Source organism: Canis lupus, chromosome 4 (assembly GCF_003254725.2).
Source record: "Canis lupus dingo isolate Sandy chromosome 4, ASM325472v2, whole genome shotgun sequence".
Classification (NCBI taxonomy): Eukaryota; Metazoa; Chordata; class Mammalia; order Carnivora; family Canidae; genus Canis; species Canis lupus.
In genome coordinates this window covers 55484596-55501719 of record NC_064246.1, presented here as the reverse complement: position 1 = coordinate 55501719, position 17124 = coordinate 55484596, and the positions used below count along the sequence as shown (strand labels likewise).

General features: G+C 50.2%; 1 protein-coding gene across 4 annotated transcripts in view; it reads left to right on the top strand.

Moving 5' to 3' along the window:
- LARP1 (La ribonucleoprotein 1, translational regulator) overlaps positions 1–17124 on the top strand; it is an 86405-nt gene that overhangs the window by 17197 nt on the left and 52084 nt on the right. For 2 of the 4 annotated variants that reach the window (XM_049109207.1, XM_025434184.3), the window contains exon 1: positions 12013–12707. The exons of 1 other annotated variant lie outside the window; for it this stretch is intronic. In XM_049109207.1, coding sequence (XP_048965164.1) covers positions 12272–12707 — 436 coding nt within the window. In that variant the 5' untranslated portion in view covers positions 12013–12271. Of the gene's footprint in view, positions 1–12012; positions 12708–13124; positions 13242–17124 lie in introns of those variants that run through there. One more of the 4 variants, XM_049109208.1, reaches the window with a different exon arrangement.

Here is a 17124-nt window from a genome sequence, read left to right as displayed (position 1 = left end):
GGTGCGGTACCCAAAACTACATTCCCTTAGCAGTGTGGTTCCCACGTGTGCCTCCCACCACACCACATATCCTTCTTTTATAGAGATACATTCTTTCTCTCGCAACCTGCCCCCTACAAGGCAGCCAGCATCTAATCTGGACCTTCTGAAGAAGCAGCAGGCTGTTACAATGCTTTTGCAGAAACACCAGCTGAGAGACCCTGCTGGCTCCAGCCCGCTGCCTTCCTAAGGGCTTTTCTTGAGCTCTTTAGATGATACGTTATTTTGCCTTAATGCTGGCCTCAGACACTGGCTCTCTCATGAAATAGAACTCTGCCACACCATTTTATCATTTTTTTTTAAGATCGAGTTAAATTTAACACAAAATATTGTTGAGGTTTTAAGTGTATGGTTCAGTGAGGGTTTGGGTTTTTTTTTAGGATTTTATTTCTAGGGAATCCCTACCCCCGGGATCAAAAATCACATGCTTCACCTACCATGCCAGGTAGGGACCCCCAGGTCAATGGAGTTTTGACAAATGTGAACCCCCACAAATTACAATATTTTGATACATAATCAGCTAATTTAGAGAAATTGCAGGATTCCATAGAACTATTGGAAAGAATATGGGGTTTGGAGTCAAGAGACCTGGTTGGTCAAGCCTCCCCATTAACTAGCTGTGTGACTTGGGGCAAGTGCCATCCCCTCTCTGAATCTTTGTTTTTGATCTTTATGGTAAGACCAGTTCTAGGGGCCTCCTCTCACTACAGGCCCACATGACATGACAGGGGTTGAACAGAGGTCATACCAGACTTCCTGAAATTATGCAGAGTTGCTATGTCCTGCCTACATTTGCAAAGTGAAGGTACCTCACCTGGATCCTTTCAATCAGATTCCTGAAGAGAAACTAAAGAAATAATAATTACAACAATAAACAAAGATGTCAGAAATCAGCCAAACTGAGCTCTATCTACATCCTGTAGGAATGTACCAAATGCTTATAAATAAATCCTTCTCAAATTTGTTTGCTCTGGTACATTAATGAAAGAAGATTCTGAAGGGATTAGCTTCAAATTCACAGCAAGTATCAAAAACACACTGTTTGCCAAATAGGTTGAGTTTAGCTATTTTGCTGTTTGGAAGCTAATGTGCCTTGCTAAAAGAGGAAAGGGCTCTCCAACAAAATAAGACGAATCCCTCACATCCGTAGAGCATTTTTGCACTTTTCGAAGCCTTCTTGTTTATTTCTCCTGTGATCTATGCATCTGTTCTACAACAGGAAGCAGGACAGGGATTATTCTGTCTCCTTTTTTCAGGTGTGGTCCTGAGGTCTGGAACAATGAAGTGAATATTCTCACAGTCACCAGTGAGCCCACCTGCTCTGGATTCCTAGCCCTGTGCTTTTGGGGCCTAGCCCCACTGTCTCTTTTGCAAACAAACCAACCAACCCTGAGAACAGAGTCCAGGAAGATCTGAAAATGATAATAACAAGAAGAACATTCAAAGGTAGCAGTTAACAGAAACAGGCATTTGTTGCCTTCCCACTAGGTATTAATGCTTACAATTTTCCCAACAGCCCAATGAGGGTTCTCCCTATTTTGCAGAAGATGAATGGAAGCACAGAGAAGGTTCATGGCTCGCTCAAGCTCATATAGCAAGTAGGTTCCAGAGCTGGGATTCTTCCCAGGCCACTCAGAGCCCAGACTTTGTGCCCCTATGCTGTACTGCCTAGTGTTGCACCATGCTGCAGAAAGAACTTCCTAAAGCTGTTCATGGGTGAGATGAGCAGCCCTGAGATTCAGAGAGGCCCCTGTTCCCAGCACTTCAAGTGGAATCCAAGTGATCATGATCACTATTGAGCAAGGTTTAGAGGGCAGTTACATTTAAGGCAGAGGGCCAGGCCAAGCATCCCGAAGGTCCCTTCTAACCAGAGATTATAGGATTTGTTTGAAAACTCCCAAGGAGGCCAACCTTTCCTATCAGGGCAAGGAGTGACAAGTCTTCTTGGCCCTTGAGCTTCTAGACTGAACATCCTCTCCCAGGTGGCTGTGCATGGATCATCCTGGAAATCTGACAGCATGGTTCCCAGTCCTGGGACTGGGGAGGAGGGATAGTAGAACACAAAATTACAGGGTGCTGGCCGCCTGATTAAATCGGCATGCTGTGTGCAGTGCTGTGGCAATGCAACATACCAGGCTCACTCCCAGGCCCAGGGCCCAGATATTAGTCACAGAACCACAGTCAGAGCTACAGAGGCTCTCAACAGCACCTCATTCAAACACTGCTTTTCACACGTGGAGAAATGAAAGCCCAGAGAGGGGAAGCGACTTGCCAAAGGCCACACAGCATTCATTCAACCAAATATTAAGCGCCTACTGTGTGAAGCACTGTACTTGGGACTGGGTATTAAGGATGAACAAAATAGCCACAAGCTCCAGTCTCATGGAGTTTATATATTATTGGAGAAAATTGGCAAAAGAAGATAAACACATAAAATCAGAGATTGCGATCTGTGCTATGAAGAACATGGAGTATTTCAGCCAAGTTGATCAAGGGAGGTGTCTCTGAGAAAGGGGACTGTTTTAAGCTGAGGCTTGGAGGATGAGAAGTATATGGTGTTTGTGTTTGTGTGTTGGGGACCATGTGTTCTAGGCAATGGGAATTATGCCCTAGAGGCCCCAGGCTGCCGAGAGCTCCATTTTGAGAAGCTGGCACAGTGCAAGGACAGGGTAGAGGAGCAGGGGCTGGGGGGTCAGAGGTGGATGGAGTCTGGAGCACATGGGGTCTTATGGGCTGAGGTGACAGGTCTGGAATTTATTCCTGTTGGAATATGGAGTCACTGAAGGGTCTTTTGCAGGAGAATGGCAGGCATGCCATAATAGTTCCTGCTTTTCTTGGTTGAGGTGCCCTCTGGGAGCCTCATCACTCTGGGAGGCTGGCACAAAACACACCAGGTGGTACAAGTCACACAAAATGAGCTTGGCTATTCTCCGTCTTTATCTAGTGATCTCTATGCACTTTATCCACATTAAGTAATTAGGTCACTTACGTTATTTGAGGTTCCCTCTTCCTACCATGTGTCACAGATCTAGAAACTCAAGTGCTGTGGGATCCTCTGGGAATTGGTGAACCTCTCTGATCCAGTGACTGTTGCTGGGACACGCAGTCAGGCAGCTTCATCAGCTTGCCACAGACTTTTCCCACCTCATTCCTGTGACCAGCACTCATCCTCTTTGTCATAGAGGTATGAAATGTTAGAAACTGCTATCAAGACTGCGAGGATGGGAAGAAACTTCCAGAACATTCAGACTTTTTTTTTTTTTTAATGGGAAAACTAAATTCCAGAGAAGAAAAGAGACTTTTTCTAGGTTCTATAGAACGTAGCAGGAGAGCCAGCCAGGGAGGCAGGCCTCTTTCTACATGCCTTTGTCCAATACCACCCCAGCAGAAAAGGAATCAATGTTTCTCAAAGGGATTCCTCAAATACCTGGCTCAGATTTGCTCTATATTACATGAGTTTGGGAAATGCTCTCTTTCTGAGAGATTCACCATGAATGGTAAAAGCCCACAGTAAATTTAATTTATTTTATTTATATATTTATATATTTATTTTATTTATATAAATATAAATTTAATTTATCCCACAGTAAAACATTTATTTAACATTGGTTAAACCCAGTGGTTCAACAGATTCCATCCTGGTGGTCTATCTATTCACATTCTGGAGACTTTACCTTGGGAAGTGCCACCCTAAACAAACAAACAAAAAAAACCCTGTCTACAGACCCTGCCATTATCACTATTATGCTTGCTATTATCACTGAAGGCAGGAGCCCTAGTTAATACTTGGGCTCATGTGATCATACCTCTCTCCAGGAGCCTTGCATGATGCTGAGTACTCAGGGATGATGGCACAGATCAATTAATCAACAAACACTGCTGATATCTGTTGACTATGGACCTCCTTAGTCACACAGCCTCATCTGAGATAAGGGGCAGCTTACTTCTTTTCTCGGCCAAGAGAAAGGCCTGGGGAAGGAAGCATTGGCCGGAAAACCAAATATCCCTGAAGATCACCAAATGCTAAAGCAACCTGCCCTGCCCCATACCTTCCCTTTCATGGTGGACAAAGCCCACTCCCTAATTTTAAGTTGTTGTTTGTTTTTTTCTTTTTAATTTTATCTATTTGAGAGAGAGAGAAAAAAAAAACAGGAGCAGGGAGAGGGAGAAGTAGGCTCCCTACTGAGCAGGGAGCCCAATGAGGGACTTCATTCCAGGACTCTGGGATCATGACCTGAAGGCAGATGCTTAACTGACTGAGTTACTCAGATGCCCCTAATTTTAAGTTTTAACATACATATGGCCACCTGCAGGAAGGCTTCCCTGACTACCTCTTCCCTGTCCCTCTGGCCTGTGCTCCTCCTTGCCTCATCTTTAATCTCCAGAATTTGTCTATACCATGTGTTTAGTGACTGGGATTGTATCAACCTGTGCAAGGATCTCAATGAGGGTAGTTGGCTGCTTGGCTGGGAGTAACAAACACCAGAGGAAGGGTATGATCTGACACTCACTAGTGTGTGCTGGGCCCATCTAATCACAGCTAAACTCAATTAAAAAGAAAATACTGTGTGGGCCAAACAAAACATGCCTGTGGGCTGAAACTGGCCAGAAGGCTGACCCCTTGCAACAGCTAGAATGTGATCTGGAGAGGGAAGACATTGCATTTGGAATCTATAGAAGTCCTGGGGCTGCCATCAACTAGCATCAGGACTCCAGAGGAACACTTCATCTTTCTGAGAGTTGGTTTCCTCATCTAAAGATTAGGGTAACACTTGCTCTACATTTTTTTGTGTGGGATTCGAAGAGTGTTTGTCTTGATGCTATGCCAATGATAATAATAGCAAATACTTATTCAGTATGTACTATTTGTCAGGTACTGTTCTAAGCACTTTGCATGTATTTACTCACTTAATCCTCACAATAACCCTAAAGGTAAGTGCTGTTATCATCTCCGTTTTACAGATGAGGAAACTGACGCAGAGAGAGATGAAGGAACTTGCCCAAGGTTACAGAGCTGGCAGGTGGCAAAGCTATAAGACCCTACCCTTTCATAAATGTTGGTTCATTTACTGTTCTCAAAGGCATAATGAATTTTCTCAGACAAGTATTTTCCTTTCCCCATTTTATAGACGGAGACAATAAAGCTCAGAGAAGTGAAGTAACTTACCCAACAACACACAGCTAGGAAGTAGGCAAACCTGAATCTGAACTTAACTCTTTTGACCTCAAACCCTTTACTTTTTTCCCCTGTGCTATAAGTAAAGGACAGGCAAGTGGTCTGTGACAAGAATACTGTGCTAGTGTAGGGAGTTTTTTTTTTTTTTTCCCCCCTGGGACAGAGAACATGTCTTGCCCTTTATTGTTTCCAAGAGCAGGGCCCTTCTGTTCTGAGAGCTCAGTACTTGTGACTGATTATGGTCATGTTGCCAGGAAAATTGCCTTCTGACTTTGTTTTAGCTACTAATTTCCACCTGTCTCCATAAGAACTTGGATGTTTCCAGACCCTGGAATAATTGAATGTGGTTGTCTGAGTTTGTCTCACAGGTGGGGCAGGGGGTTTGTATTTTCCATTTGTGCCATGTCTCCTCTGAGGTGCTGGAGGGGTCTGGAATGGAAGGGGCATGACCTGGGTTCTCATTTTGATTCTGCTGCCCTGGCATCCTGGAGCAACTGACTGAACTTCTGTGAGTCTCGGCTCTTTAGCTGCCAACTGGGGACAGTCATCTCTGTCCTTCCCCACGAAAGCCCTTTGGGAAATGCAGTGTGGCAAACCATAGGGGCTCAATAGATGATACAACTAACTATGTGAAGGGAATTTACAGTGATGTGGAGAAAGTGCTCATAATACACTGCCAAGGTGGGAAAGCAAAAAATAAACCTGCTGAATTTGCAATACAATCTCAATTAGGTAAAACGTACATAGAAAAAAGACTAGAAGAAAATACACCAACATGTTGCTGATGATTACCTCTGGGGTGTAGCCTTATATGTTTCTTAAAGTTTCTTAAAGTTAGCACATTTAATTTTCATATTATATCTTATTTAAAAGTACATATATAATTTATATAGTTATATATAATTAATATATTTATTAAAGATATTATATGTTAAGTATATATAAAATTTAGCACTTGGCCCTTGACAGCATCACTCTGGTTACCAAAACATTGACGTGATCAGGACTGATCCTGTAGTCATTCATTCATTCATTTTTTTGTCAAGAAAATACACTAAGGGCCTTCTTTGCGGGAGACACCAGTGATGGATCCAATAAGGGACAGTAAGAAGAATGGAATGCTATCCCTACTCCAAGAAATGTCATAAGCTAGATGGAAGAAAAGGTCTACTCATAAGTAACCATAACTGAAGGAAGAAATAACATAAAAAATACCACATGCTTTAAGAATACTGCCATTAGGAGTTAAGAGTGGGGAGAAATCTCTTCCAGCTGTGGAAATTAAAAAAGATTTCGTGAGGAACTTGGCATTTTGTGCTGAACCTTGAAGGACAAGTAGAATTCTGGACCAGTGGAAATGATATTACTGGCAAATAATAAAAGTAACAAAAGGTGATACTTACTTACCACATACTATGTGCAGGCATTGTGCTATTCAATTACACACATTATCTCCTTTAAAGATCACTGAAGCTCTAGGGGATAAGTAGTTCATTATCATCTCCAATTTACAGATGGGGAAACTGAGGCTTAGAAGTTAAATATTTGCTCACAAAGTCACCAGATGGTCAAGCTGGGATTTCGCACCCAGGACCTCGCTCTGAACAGGAATGTCAGAGTGAGAGGAATTACATGAATTGAGGCAGGAAAGAATGGGGCCCACAGGGTTAAGCCTTCAGGGAGCTTCCTGAAGATAGGAAACGTGTATCTTGCTCATTTGTCTAAGTCCAGGGCCTGGGCAGTACCTGGCACATCGTGGGTGCTTAATAAATATTTGCCGAAGGAAAGAAATAGTGAGTGGTCCACTGCTGCTGGAAAATACAGGGTGTGGTAGAGGTGGCAGGAGAGGAGAGGGGTGTGAGTAGGGAGATTTTAAGCAGAGGCAGGGCTCATCAAAGTCCAGGAAAGAGTCAGAGAACTGGCTTAGGCAGTGTGGTAGGCTGCATTGCAGCGGGGAGAACAATTAGTGGGCAAGCTCATCATGAGACCATTTGAGAAGTGCAGGCATGCCAGGATGGGGAGTGGGGCTGGGGGAAAGATGGTAGCACGGAAGAGGAAGAGGCTGGGATGAGGAGGCTTGGCTCTAACCCAAGGTGGCAGATGTATTAGAAGTTAAATTCTCCATCGGACCACCTTCATTACAAACCCATTCTTTCCGTTTCCTAAGCCCCTGGGGGATGCTTGGCTGCCTCTGAGCCTACTTCCTCATCTGTAAAATGGGGATAATCGTACTTACACAAAAGTGTTGCTCTGGGGGTTAACCAGGTTTTATGGGAACAATCAGTACTCCTCCACCCCCCACCCCACTTAACTATTGATGTCTGCACTGACTTCACAAGAAGAGGTCTAGGCTGAGCCTCCTCCCAGGAACTGAATAAATTTCTTGGCATGTGCTAAAAGACCCAAGAGTTTTCAGAGTTTGGAATAACACTCCCCGGGGTTGGCACAGTAGGTATTGGCCAAAGCCCCACCCCTGCTAACCCCACCCACTCCTCCGTGTCTGCCTCCTGCCCAGGAGCCCAGGATATCAGCAGATAAGGTACACAGCTCAAGTTCTTCCAGAAACACAAGTTCCTTTGGAAAATCAAACTGAAAGAGGAGTAACACTGTACACCTATACGTGTTAAACTTTTTCTTCCTAGCACAGATAACTCGAGGAACCTCCACACCACCTTTTACATATGCTCCCCACAAAAGAATGAAATTTGGTAAAAACTGTACCTTGTACATCCATAAGCCAGATAGGCAGGTATTATGCTTACCGTTTTGTGGATGGAGAAATGGAAGCCCAGGAAGGTAGAGAGGCTGTCCAAAGTCATTCGGCAAAGCCAAAGATGGGCTGGTCTCTGGGCTCTCTGGTCCCTTGGTCCCTTGGTCTCTCAGTCCCCGGTCCCTGGGGCAGCTTCCTCTGTCTCTCTTCAGGAAGTTGTGAGCACCAAGAGCAAGCAAACACATAATTAAATACAAATAGGTATTTGGACCCACTTTATAATTTTTATTTTTTAAGTTTGATTTTCTCACTCTGTGTCTCTGGGTTTTTTGTTTTTTTTTGGGTTTTTTAAAAGATTTTATTTATTTATTCATGAGAGACACAGAGAGAAAGAGAGGCAGAGACACAGGCAGAGGGAGAAGCAGGCTCCATTCGGGGGAACCTGATGTGGGACTCCATCCTGGGACCCCGGGATCATGTCCTGAGCTGAAGGCAGACACTCAACTGCTGAGCCATCCAGCCATCTCTGTGTCTCTAAACATGTGTGTGTCAAAGCCCTGGGCAATAGGCAAGTTAGTTTGATCCTTGTCACTTTCTGCCCAAAGCAAATCTTGTTTTACCTCTTTTTTAGCCTGAGGGCACATATTGCTTAATTACTTGCCCCTCTTCCCCACCCCCCCACCCCAGAAGTTTACATTTTGGGGAGACAAGATTCAACAATTTTAGCATTTTTCCCAGACCCATGTATTTGATTGTCTCTCTGTAAGAACTTGAGGATTTGGCAATGGAAAGAAGAGAGGCAGGCCTTATAGTGTGCTGTGGTAAGAGCAAGGCCTGGGAAGTTAAACTGCCCTGAAACAAGTCACTTTGATATTTAGCTGCTGCCTGTGACCCCAGGCACCCACCTTACCTTCTTTTTTAAAGATTTATTGATTTATTTGAGAGAGAGAGAGAGAGAGAGAGCACGAGAGGGAGAAGAAGAGACAATCTCAAGCAGACTGCGCTGAGCGGAGAGCCTGACTCAGGGCTCACATCTCATGACCCTGAGATCACGACCTGAGCGGAAATCAGGAGTGGGACGCTTAACTTACTGTGCCACCCAGGCACCCAAACCACCTTACTTTCTTTTCTGAACTTCAGTGACCTTCTTTTATGAGTAAAGAGAACAATCACAAGGCCTCACCATGCCAGGCACAGTCAGGACTCAAAAGATATTTGTGGCAAGAATTAATATCTATCTCATTGGGCTATTGTGAGAATTCAATGAGATAATGAACATCAAGTATTTCTCATAAAACCTAGCACACAGTAGCTACTCAATAAAAGTAGCTACTCTTAATTGTTTTTGGTCATTATTAATATTTAGAACTGAGTATATAATGCCACAGTGGGTCAGGAATTTTAAAGACCTGAACTCAAATCCCAATTGCATCATTTAATGTAGAAAAAGCTACTGGATTTAGGATCAAGAAATTCAGGTGTGAGACCTGGTTCTGCCCTGAACTAGCTGTGTGACCTTGGTTAAGTAACTTCACTTCTCTGAACCTCACTGTTCTCATCTGCAAAACAAGGAAATTGAGTAATTGTTAAGATTCCTTTTTCCAGTGATGAGAGCCTCAGTTTAAGTTGTAGTCTTTTACTTTACTGTCTCTGGCCCGTTTGCCCATCTGTAAAATGGCACACTGGTGTTTAGGAGCCTCTTTCTGGGACAGAGCAGGAACAGGGTATGCAGATCCCACGGCCCCTCCAACCTCCAAACAGCAGGCTTAGAGGTGCTTGACTGCTGGGCAGTGTGTATAGGTAACTCGTCCACATGGAGTTCCTGGTCCCCTCACAAGTTGCAGGGGGGTACCTCTAGCTTCTACCTCCAATTACAGGAATATGGAAAAGAATGACCAACAATGACCATGACGTCTCCTATTAGGAGAGTTCAGAGAGGATCTAGTGTGAATAACTTATAGGAAATACTTATCAGTAAGTAGGATAAAAAATAGTGCATTTGAGTGGCAAGGTGCAATAATGTACCTTCTGATTAAGAGCACATACAATGCGGTTATGAAGAATCTTGCTAAAATTCATGGAGATTCCCGTAATCATTACCTTTCTCGGGACCTCTTTTGAAGCACTGGCCTCAGTCTCTACAATTTACACAGCATTTTGACAAACAATGTCTCACTTGACTCCTCACAAAAGTTGAGAGGGTAGAAGCAAGTCAGGCATAATTTACCCCCATTTCACCACCAGGAAATGGTATCCAGGGGAAGAGAGGGATGCTCACCAAGGTGTAGAGGCTGAGTTGCAAGTTATCGAAGAGCTGGGACTAGACATCAGATTGCCTGGCTGTCCCCAACAGTGCCTGTTCTCAGTAGTCATGGTTACAACCACCCTACAACCATCTTCGTTTCCCGGGCGGTTTCAAGAGGCTTACCATAAGCCTCCTCCGGTATCCAGCAGGTCCTGTGTTCTGATCCTTGCCTTTGGAGATGGCCGACATCCCAGGCTGTTATGTCTTGAGCAAGCAGGATCACAGCCAAAGAGGCCAGGAATTCTCCCAGTGAATTGTAGGGCCATCTGATGGGTAAGCACCCAAGGGGGGGCGGGGCCGGGGGTTCTTAGACACTTTCTAGGTCCTGTACCAGGCATACTTAATTCTAAAACATTTGGAATCTGTATTCAAAGTTTTCCTTCATCATCCATACTAAAGGAGCTGCTAGAGTCTAACCTACCACTGTAGTAGTTACTGTCTTCATAGATACTACACAAGCACTTATCACCTCGTTTATGGTCTTTCTCCACCTTAGAGTGTAAATTCCGTGAGGACAGAGAACTTGCTAGCCTGATTGATTGCCAAACCCCGTTTCCTAGAACCCTGCAGGCCCCCACCCTATGAGGTTAGTAAATATTTATTGAATGTGCACTGAAGTTTGAAATCACTGTCCTACACCACTGGTTCATTTTACGATAGAGAAACTGAGGCCCACGGAGGAGAGAGATACCTGGTGCATAGTTTGTAAGGGGCAGGGCCAGGATAAAAATCTCAGATCTCTGAGTCCCAATCCAGCCCTGGTTTAACTCCGCCCAAAGCAATTCTTTAGGAAAAGCGAAATTCACTTGAAAGAAAAGACGTTTCCTGCCTTATAAATACTGGGTTTCAGGGGCTTGGCCGGGTGGGGGGTGGGGGGCTGTTGGTAATTCCGTCCCCACTTTGTAGGCACCCTTGTCCCCAAGGGTTAAGGGCTTGCCTTCGGGCCGGGCGTCGAACCCGACTGCGGGCAGTGTCCAGGCCAGGGCCCGCGGGGAGGAGCCCGGCGCGGCCCGCGGAGGTGAGGGCGGCTCGCCCAAGGTCACCCAGGCGGGGCCCCGGAGGGGCCAGGCCCGCGGAGCGCCAGGGAGCCGGCAGCGTCGGCGCGTCCTCGAGGTGGATAGGGACCCCTCTCCTTCGCCCTGTAAGTCAGGGGTGACGTTAATGGCTCCGACTCCCGAGTCGGGCGCAGCCAGCCTGGAGAGCGCGAGCAGGCCCGCTCGGCCGCGTGGCCCGTTCCCATGTGCTCCACCTGCGGGCGCTCCGACGCGCGGGCCCTTTAAGACACCTCCCCCCTTCCCCCACCCCGCTCTGCGCCCGCCCCCCCGTCGCCCTCCCTCCCGAATTGCATCAGGCACGTGCTCGCCCCCGTCCGGCCGGAGCACCCCTCACCCCCCAGCCCGGGAGGCGCTCCGAGGCCTCGGAGGCGAGGGGCGGGGCGGGGCGGGGGGCGGGGGCGGGGCCGCGGGGCCGTGCGCGCGCGCTCCCGCCGCCTCCGCCCGCCCGCCGCCCGCCCGCCGCCCGCCGCCCGCCGCCCGCCGCCCAGGGCCGGCCTCGGCGGGCGCGCCCCCGCCGCGCCGTCCCCTCCCCTCGCCCGCCGCGTCGCGAGGCGCGCGCCCGCCCGCCGCCTGCCGCGGATCGCGTGGTCGCCTCGGCTCGCCGCGCCTCTCCCCCGTCCGTCCATATTGCTGCAGCCCCCGAGCCGGGAAGCCCGGGCCGCCCCGGCGGCGGGGGGGAGGGAGGGACGGGACGAGAAGCCTGCCGGGCTCGGGGTGGGGGCGCCTAGCGAGGAACGGGCGGGGGGGGCCGCGCGCCGAGGAGGCCTGGACCGCAGAGTGGGGGGCCTTCCTCCCCCCCCCGCCCGCCAGCGGGCCTCGGACCTACGGCGGCTGCCTCCGACCGCGAGGGGAGCCGCGCCTAGCGGGAGCCCCGGCCCTTCTCCGCAGGGACTGGGGCCCGGCGGCCCGGAGGAAGGCGTCGCGGGTGCCCTGAGAGCCAAGTTCGCGGCGGGGGAGGCGGCTTCTCCGGGGGGGCGGGCGCGCAGATGGCCACTCAGGTGGAGCCGCTGCTGCCGGGGGGCGCCCCGCTCTTGCAGGCCGAAGAGCACGGGGGTCTGGTGAGGAAGAAGCCGCCGCCGCCGCCGCCTGCCGAGGGCAAGGGCGAGCCCGGGGCGAACGACGTCGGAGGGGGGGAGCCGGACGGCGGCGCCCGGAGACCGCGGCCGCTCTGCGCCAAGCCGCACAAGGAGGGCACCGGGCCGCCGGAGCGCGAGAGCCCGCGGCCGCCGCCGCCGCCGCCGCCCGGCGCCGAGGGCCTGGCGGTCAGCGACGGGGAGGAGGGCGGCGGCGAGCCGGGCGCCGGCGGAGCGGCGGCCGCCGGGCGCCGGGACTTCGTGGAGGCGCCTCCGCCCAAGGTGAACCCGTGGACTAAGAACGCGCTGCCGCCGGCGCTGGCCGCGGTGAACGGACAGTCCCCTCCAGGTGGGTCCGCCTGCTCGCCGCCCGGGCCGGGACCTCTTCCGGGGAGGAGGGCGTCCCCTCCCCCAGCGGCCTTGAGGGCCCGGGGGTCCGCCGCCGGCCGTCGTGACTCGGGCCTTTTTCTCTCCTTCCTTTTTCATTGCCTCCCGTTTAAACTGGGCCGCCGCGCCCCGTCCCCCGGCTCGCTCGGGAAGCCGCCCCGCCGGGGCCCGGCCTCCGGGAGCCCGCGGCCAGCGCCCGGGCCTCGGCGGCCGGCGGGCAACGGCGCGGCGCGGGCCTACCCGGCCGGGGGACGGCGGGCGCGGGCGGCAGTGCGGGCCCCCCGGCCCGGCGAGTGGGTGTCGGGGACGGTGCCCGGCCGGACCCTCCCCGGGAAGCCCCCCTTCCCGCCCGCCCGCCCGCCCCGCCCCGCCCCGCGCTCGCGTCCCGGGAGCGCCGCGATCGGCCCCATGTTGTGAATGTTTGAGGAGCATATGTCAGGGGCGGCGGAGCTCCGGCGAGGCGTTCGCACCGGCCGCACGGATTCGGGCTCGGAAAGTTAGCAAGTTTTGTTGTGTGGTGGCTGGTGGTAGGCGGTAGGATCGCCTTGGGCGGCGGGTCGAGGGGTCGGGGACGGGGACGGGGACGAGGAGAGGAAACCCAACGTGTCACTGGGTTCGGTGGTTTCCCTTCCCGGCCCCGGGGACCTTCCGCCTCGAGCGGGGGCCGGGCGGCGGGCGTGCGGGGGACCCGCTCGGGGGGAGGCGGAAAATGGGCGGCGAGGCCGGGGGCGGGCGGCGAGGCCGGGGGCACGCGGCGCGCCGAGGGGCGTGCGGCGGCGGGGGAGGGAGTGGCCGCGCCGGGCGGGCGGGTGACAGTTGGGCGCCATGCGCCGCGCCGCCGGCCCGCGGGCTGCTCGCGGCCGCTGGGCCTGTGCGTTCGGGGTGGAAGGCGGGTGCGGGCGGCGGCGGCGCGGGGGTGCGTGTGCGCGGGGGCCGCGGGGGTGCGTGTGCGCGGGGGCCGCGGGGGTGCGTGTGCGCGGGGGTGCGTGTGCGCGGCCCCCCTTCCCGGCATTCCTCCGCAGCCGGGACAGCGTGGTGCCTCCCCGCGCGGGCAGCGGCATGTGACCGCCGCCGCGCTGCCCGCGCCCTGCCTCTGCGGCTCGCGGCTTCGGCCCTGCGGCCCCGGGCCCTCGGAGATCGCCGCGGAGCCGTGTCAGCGCGGGGGCGGGCGGGGGAAGGCGGTGCGGAACCCGGAGGCCGGCCGGGCCTCGGTGGCCGGCTTGGGCGGGGGGCGCGCTCGGCTTCCCTTTGGAAGTGGATCCGGAGCGAAACCGGCCTGTGGCTACAGCGGGGGGCCTGCGGGGCTGAACTCCTCCCCTTCTGCAGCCGCTGGCCGAGGGGGACTGGTGGAGGTTGAAGAGGGAGCTGATTAAGGCCTTCGCATTCGAGGTGGGGATTAGAATCTTCTCGTAGTCCTAGGGAAACCAGAACAGCCAATTCTGAAAATAGCATGTTGCAATTTTTATTTCTTTGAAGGTTGCTTCATTTGGAGGAGGGGACATTGACGTTTACTAATGATACCTCAGACCGTGTTCTCTCTTCCTTCTGCCCTCTCCCCTTCCCCCCTTTGCCTTCCAGAACCCTCTTATGCAAAGGGCAGTGCCGAAACCTCCATTTTCTTGCGTATCCCTCCTGATCCACCCACAGAGGGAGGGAAATCAACTTTAAAACACTCTTTGGTCCTTCCCCCGTCTTTAAACTCAAAGGGGTATAATCATCCCCAGGAGAGAGCACTCCTCAGAAGTTTAAATGGGGCTACTCACCCTGGCTGCTGCTGCTGCTTAGCTAATGGTGAACCTGCCTTGTGGGTTTTAAATCAGCCGTGACATCAGGTGGTATTGGGTGCCTGAGCTGGCATTTTGTGCAAGTGCAGTGCACCCTTGATAGGGTGCGTCACTGGGGTTATTGATCGTGGGAAGAAGACAGCTTGGCTGGCATCTCGCCTTTCCCTGGAGTGGAGAAGCCAACTTGCTTTAAGTGCCCAAAGCAAAATTCTGAGCCTAGTAGTTTTGCTCTGTTTTTGTTTTTCAGGAGTCTTAAGGCAAGAAAGCGTCTAGTCTGCTCGTTGGTTTTTGAACCTTTGGACTAGTCTTTGACAGACTTAACTCTCAATTAATCCGGTAGCTGCTTTGCTTAAGCCTGTTATTAGGGCCTGGATGCTTTTTGAGGGAGAATTTTGTGATTGAACTCTCTGTCTGGTAAGGTTAGTTGGTGGCCCTTTCTTTGGAGAGTCTACATCGACTGCTAAGGCAGTTTTTCAAGTCCTGATTTTATTTGCAACTTAGACAAGTTTAAATGTGACACCAATGGAGTGGCAGTGTGGTCTTGGGAATTTTTGTGTTCTGTGATGCATATGTTTTTGGGAGTCCACAGAAATGAGTGCCTCATAAGCAAGCTAAAAGCTTTCCAGAGCTTGCTGCAAATGCCTATTTTTAGCCCTCCTTTTGGCTCGGATGCTAGTGTTTTAGTGCTTTAAGGGACACATGCAGTAACTAGTAATAAAAGATGTTTTCCAGTATCTCCCCCCCCCCCCCATTCTTAAGTCAGGACTTACGTTCTCCTAGAATATTTTGAAGACCTTTAATTTTTTTTCCCTTATTCTAGCCACAACTACTGAGTATGAGAGAAGCAGGGTGAGAAACGATACACTGCAAAGGTTCTGGGGTTAAAACAGCATTCGCTCAAATGCCAGCTCTCCCACTTGCTGGCTGTGCCTCCTTGGGCAAGTAACTTAACCATTTGTCTAATAGAGAGTAAATTAAGATTTATCTGCTTCATAGGGTTGTTGTCAGCATTCACTGTGGTGATATCCCAATGCTTGACATGTAGTAGCTGTTATACCATGTCTGGGAGACTGTAGGGCTTTCCAGGACTTTTCCTGGGTTGCCATCTTCTCCACCTGTAAGATGGGGTTGGTGGTGGAGGATATGCAGTACTTTTCCTTTTCTGGGATTGTCAGTATTCCATGAAATATATGGGATCCATCTCCTCAAAATGGAGTTCTCCTTACCCCAGACAGGAAGGACATATTGTGGATAATCTTAAAGGTTGCTGACCCAAGGAATTGGCTATTTTTGCTTCGGAATGTGGTGTGATGACTGTTTTAAAAATATTTTTTAATTTGTTTATTTGCGTTTCATAAAAACTACTTTTGGTAGAGTGCACGTGTACTCTCAAGGGCTGTGGGGAACGGCCGTGGCTGAGCTAAAAGTTTGTGTGGCCAGTGCACGTGCAGTGGGTTGAGACCTGAGAATGTCATCACCACAAGCTGCCCACCCCAGCAGGGGAGTCAGTGGGTTGGCTGCATGGGACCTCTAACTTCACGTAATAAGAAAAGTAAGCTTGGTATATATAGTCTTCTTGACTTTAAGGAGAAGTCCGGCAGGGTCTCAGACTTGAGTATTTATGTTTTGTGTGTGTTCCTTTGAAGTGCAGCTGACTGATGGCACAAAATAGAAGTTATAATCCCAGCTAACCCAGGGCAACCCCAGGGATCCTCCACTCCACCCAGCTGGCCCCAAACAACAAACCTCTACTCTCTTTCTCTACTTTTCTAACTAGGGTTAGGCCCTTTCCCAGGTTCCTCCTAGTTGCACGAGGGTGGGTCATCTGTGTGGATCTGGGGTATCAGTTTTCAGTATAGCATCAGAGCTACTTCAGACCCTGGCCTCTTCTTCCCCACCATGAGAAGTGGGAAGCAGGAGCTCTGCTATAGAATCCTACAGTCTGCAATTTTGAGTCCCAGCTTTGTTTCTTTTGCTGCTACTGCTGCCTTTTTTTTTTTTTTTTTTTTGAGGTATAATTGATTATTAGTTTCAGATTGGCAACTAATGATTTAATATTTGTATATATTGAGCTTTGCTTCTAACTTGCTGTGCGATCTTGGGTGAATTACTCAGCCTCTCTGAGCCACCATTTTCTCATCCCTAAAGGAGAATAATGAGTTACTGTTGCAAGGGTTGTGAGAATTAAAGAAGGTAATGTTTATGAAGCCCTTAGCAGAGTGCCAGGCACAGACCACTCTAATAAGTGCTACCTATCCAATGATTGCTATTTAAAAATTTTTACAATAAATGACCACCATTATTAAGCATGTTCATTCCACTTTTGATTCTGTTGGTGACCAGCGTTGTGGTCCCCATGCTTCCTCTGCCTCTGTTTCTTCATCTGAAAATGAGGGAATCAGATTAACTCTAAATGTGTTCAGAGTATTTTTGGTATCGAAAAAAAAAGTTTTTCAATAGCCCCGCCCCACTCCCCCACACAAAAGAAAGAAACCAAAACAGAGTTTTTTATATGTTTTTTTCTTTTTCCTATTGGCCACAGCCGTTAAGAACTCAGTTTTGAATCCAAGTTTTGTGATAGCCTAGAGAGACTTC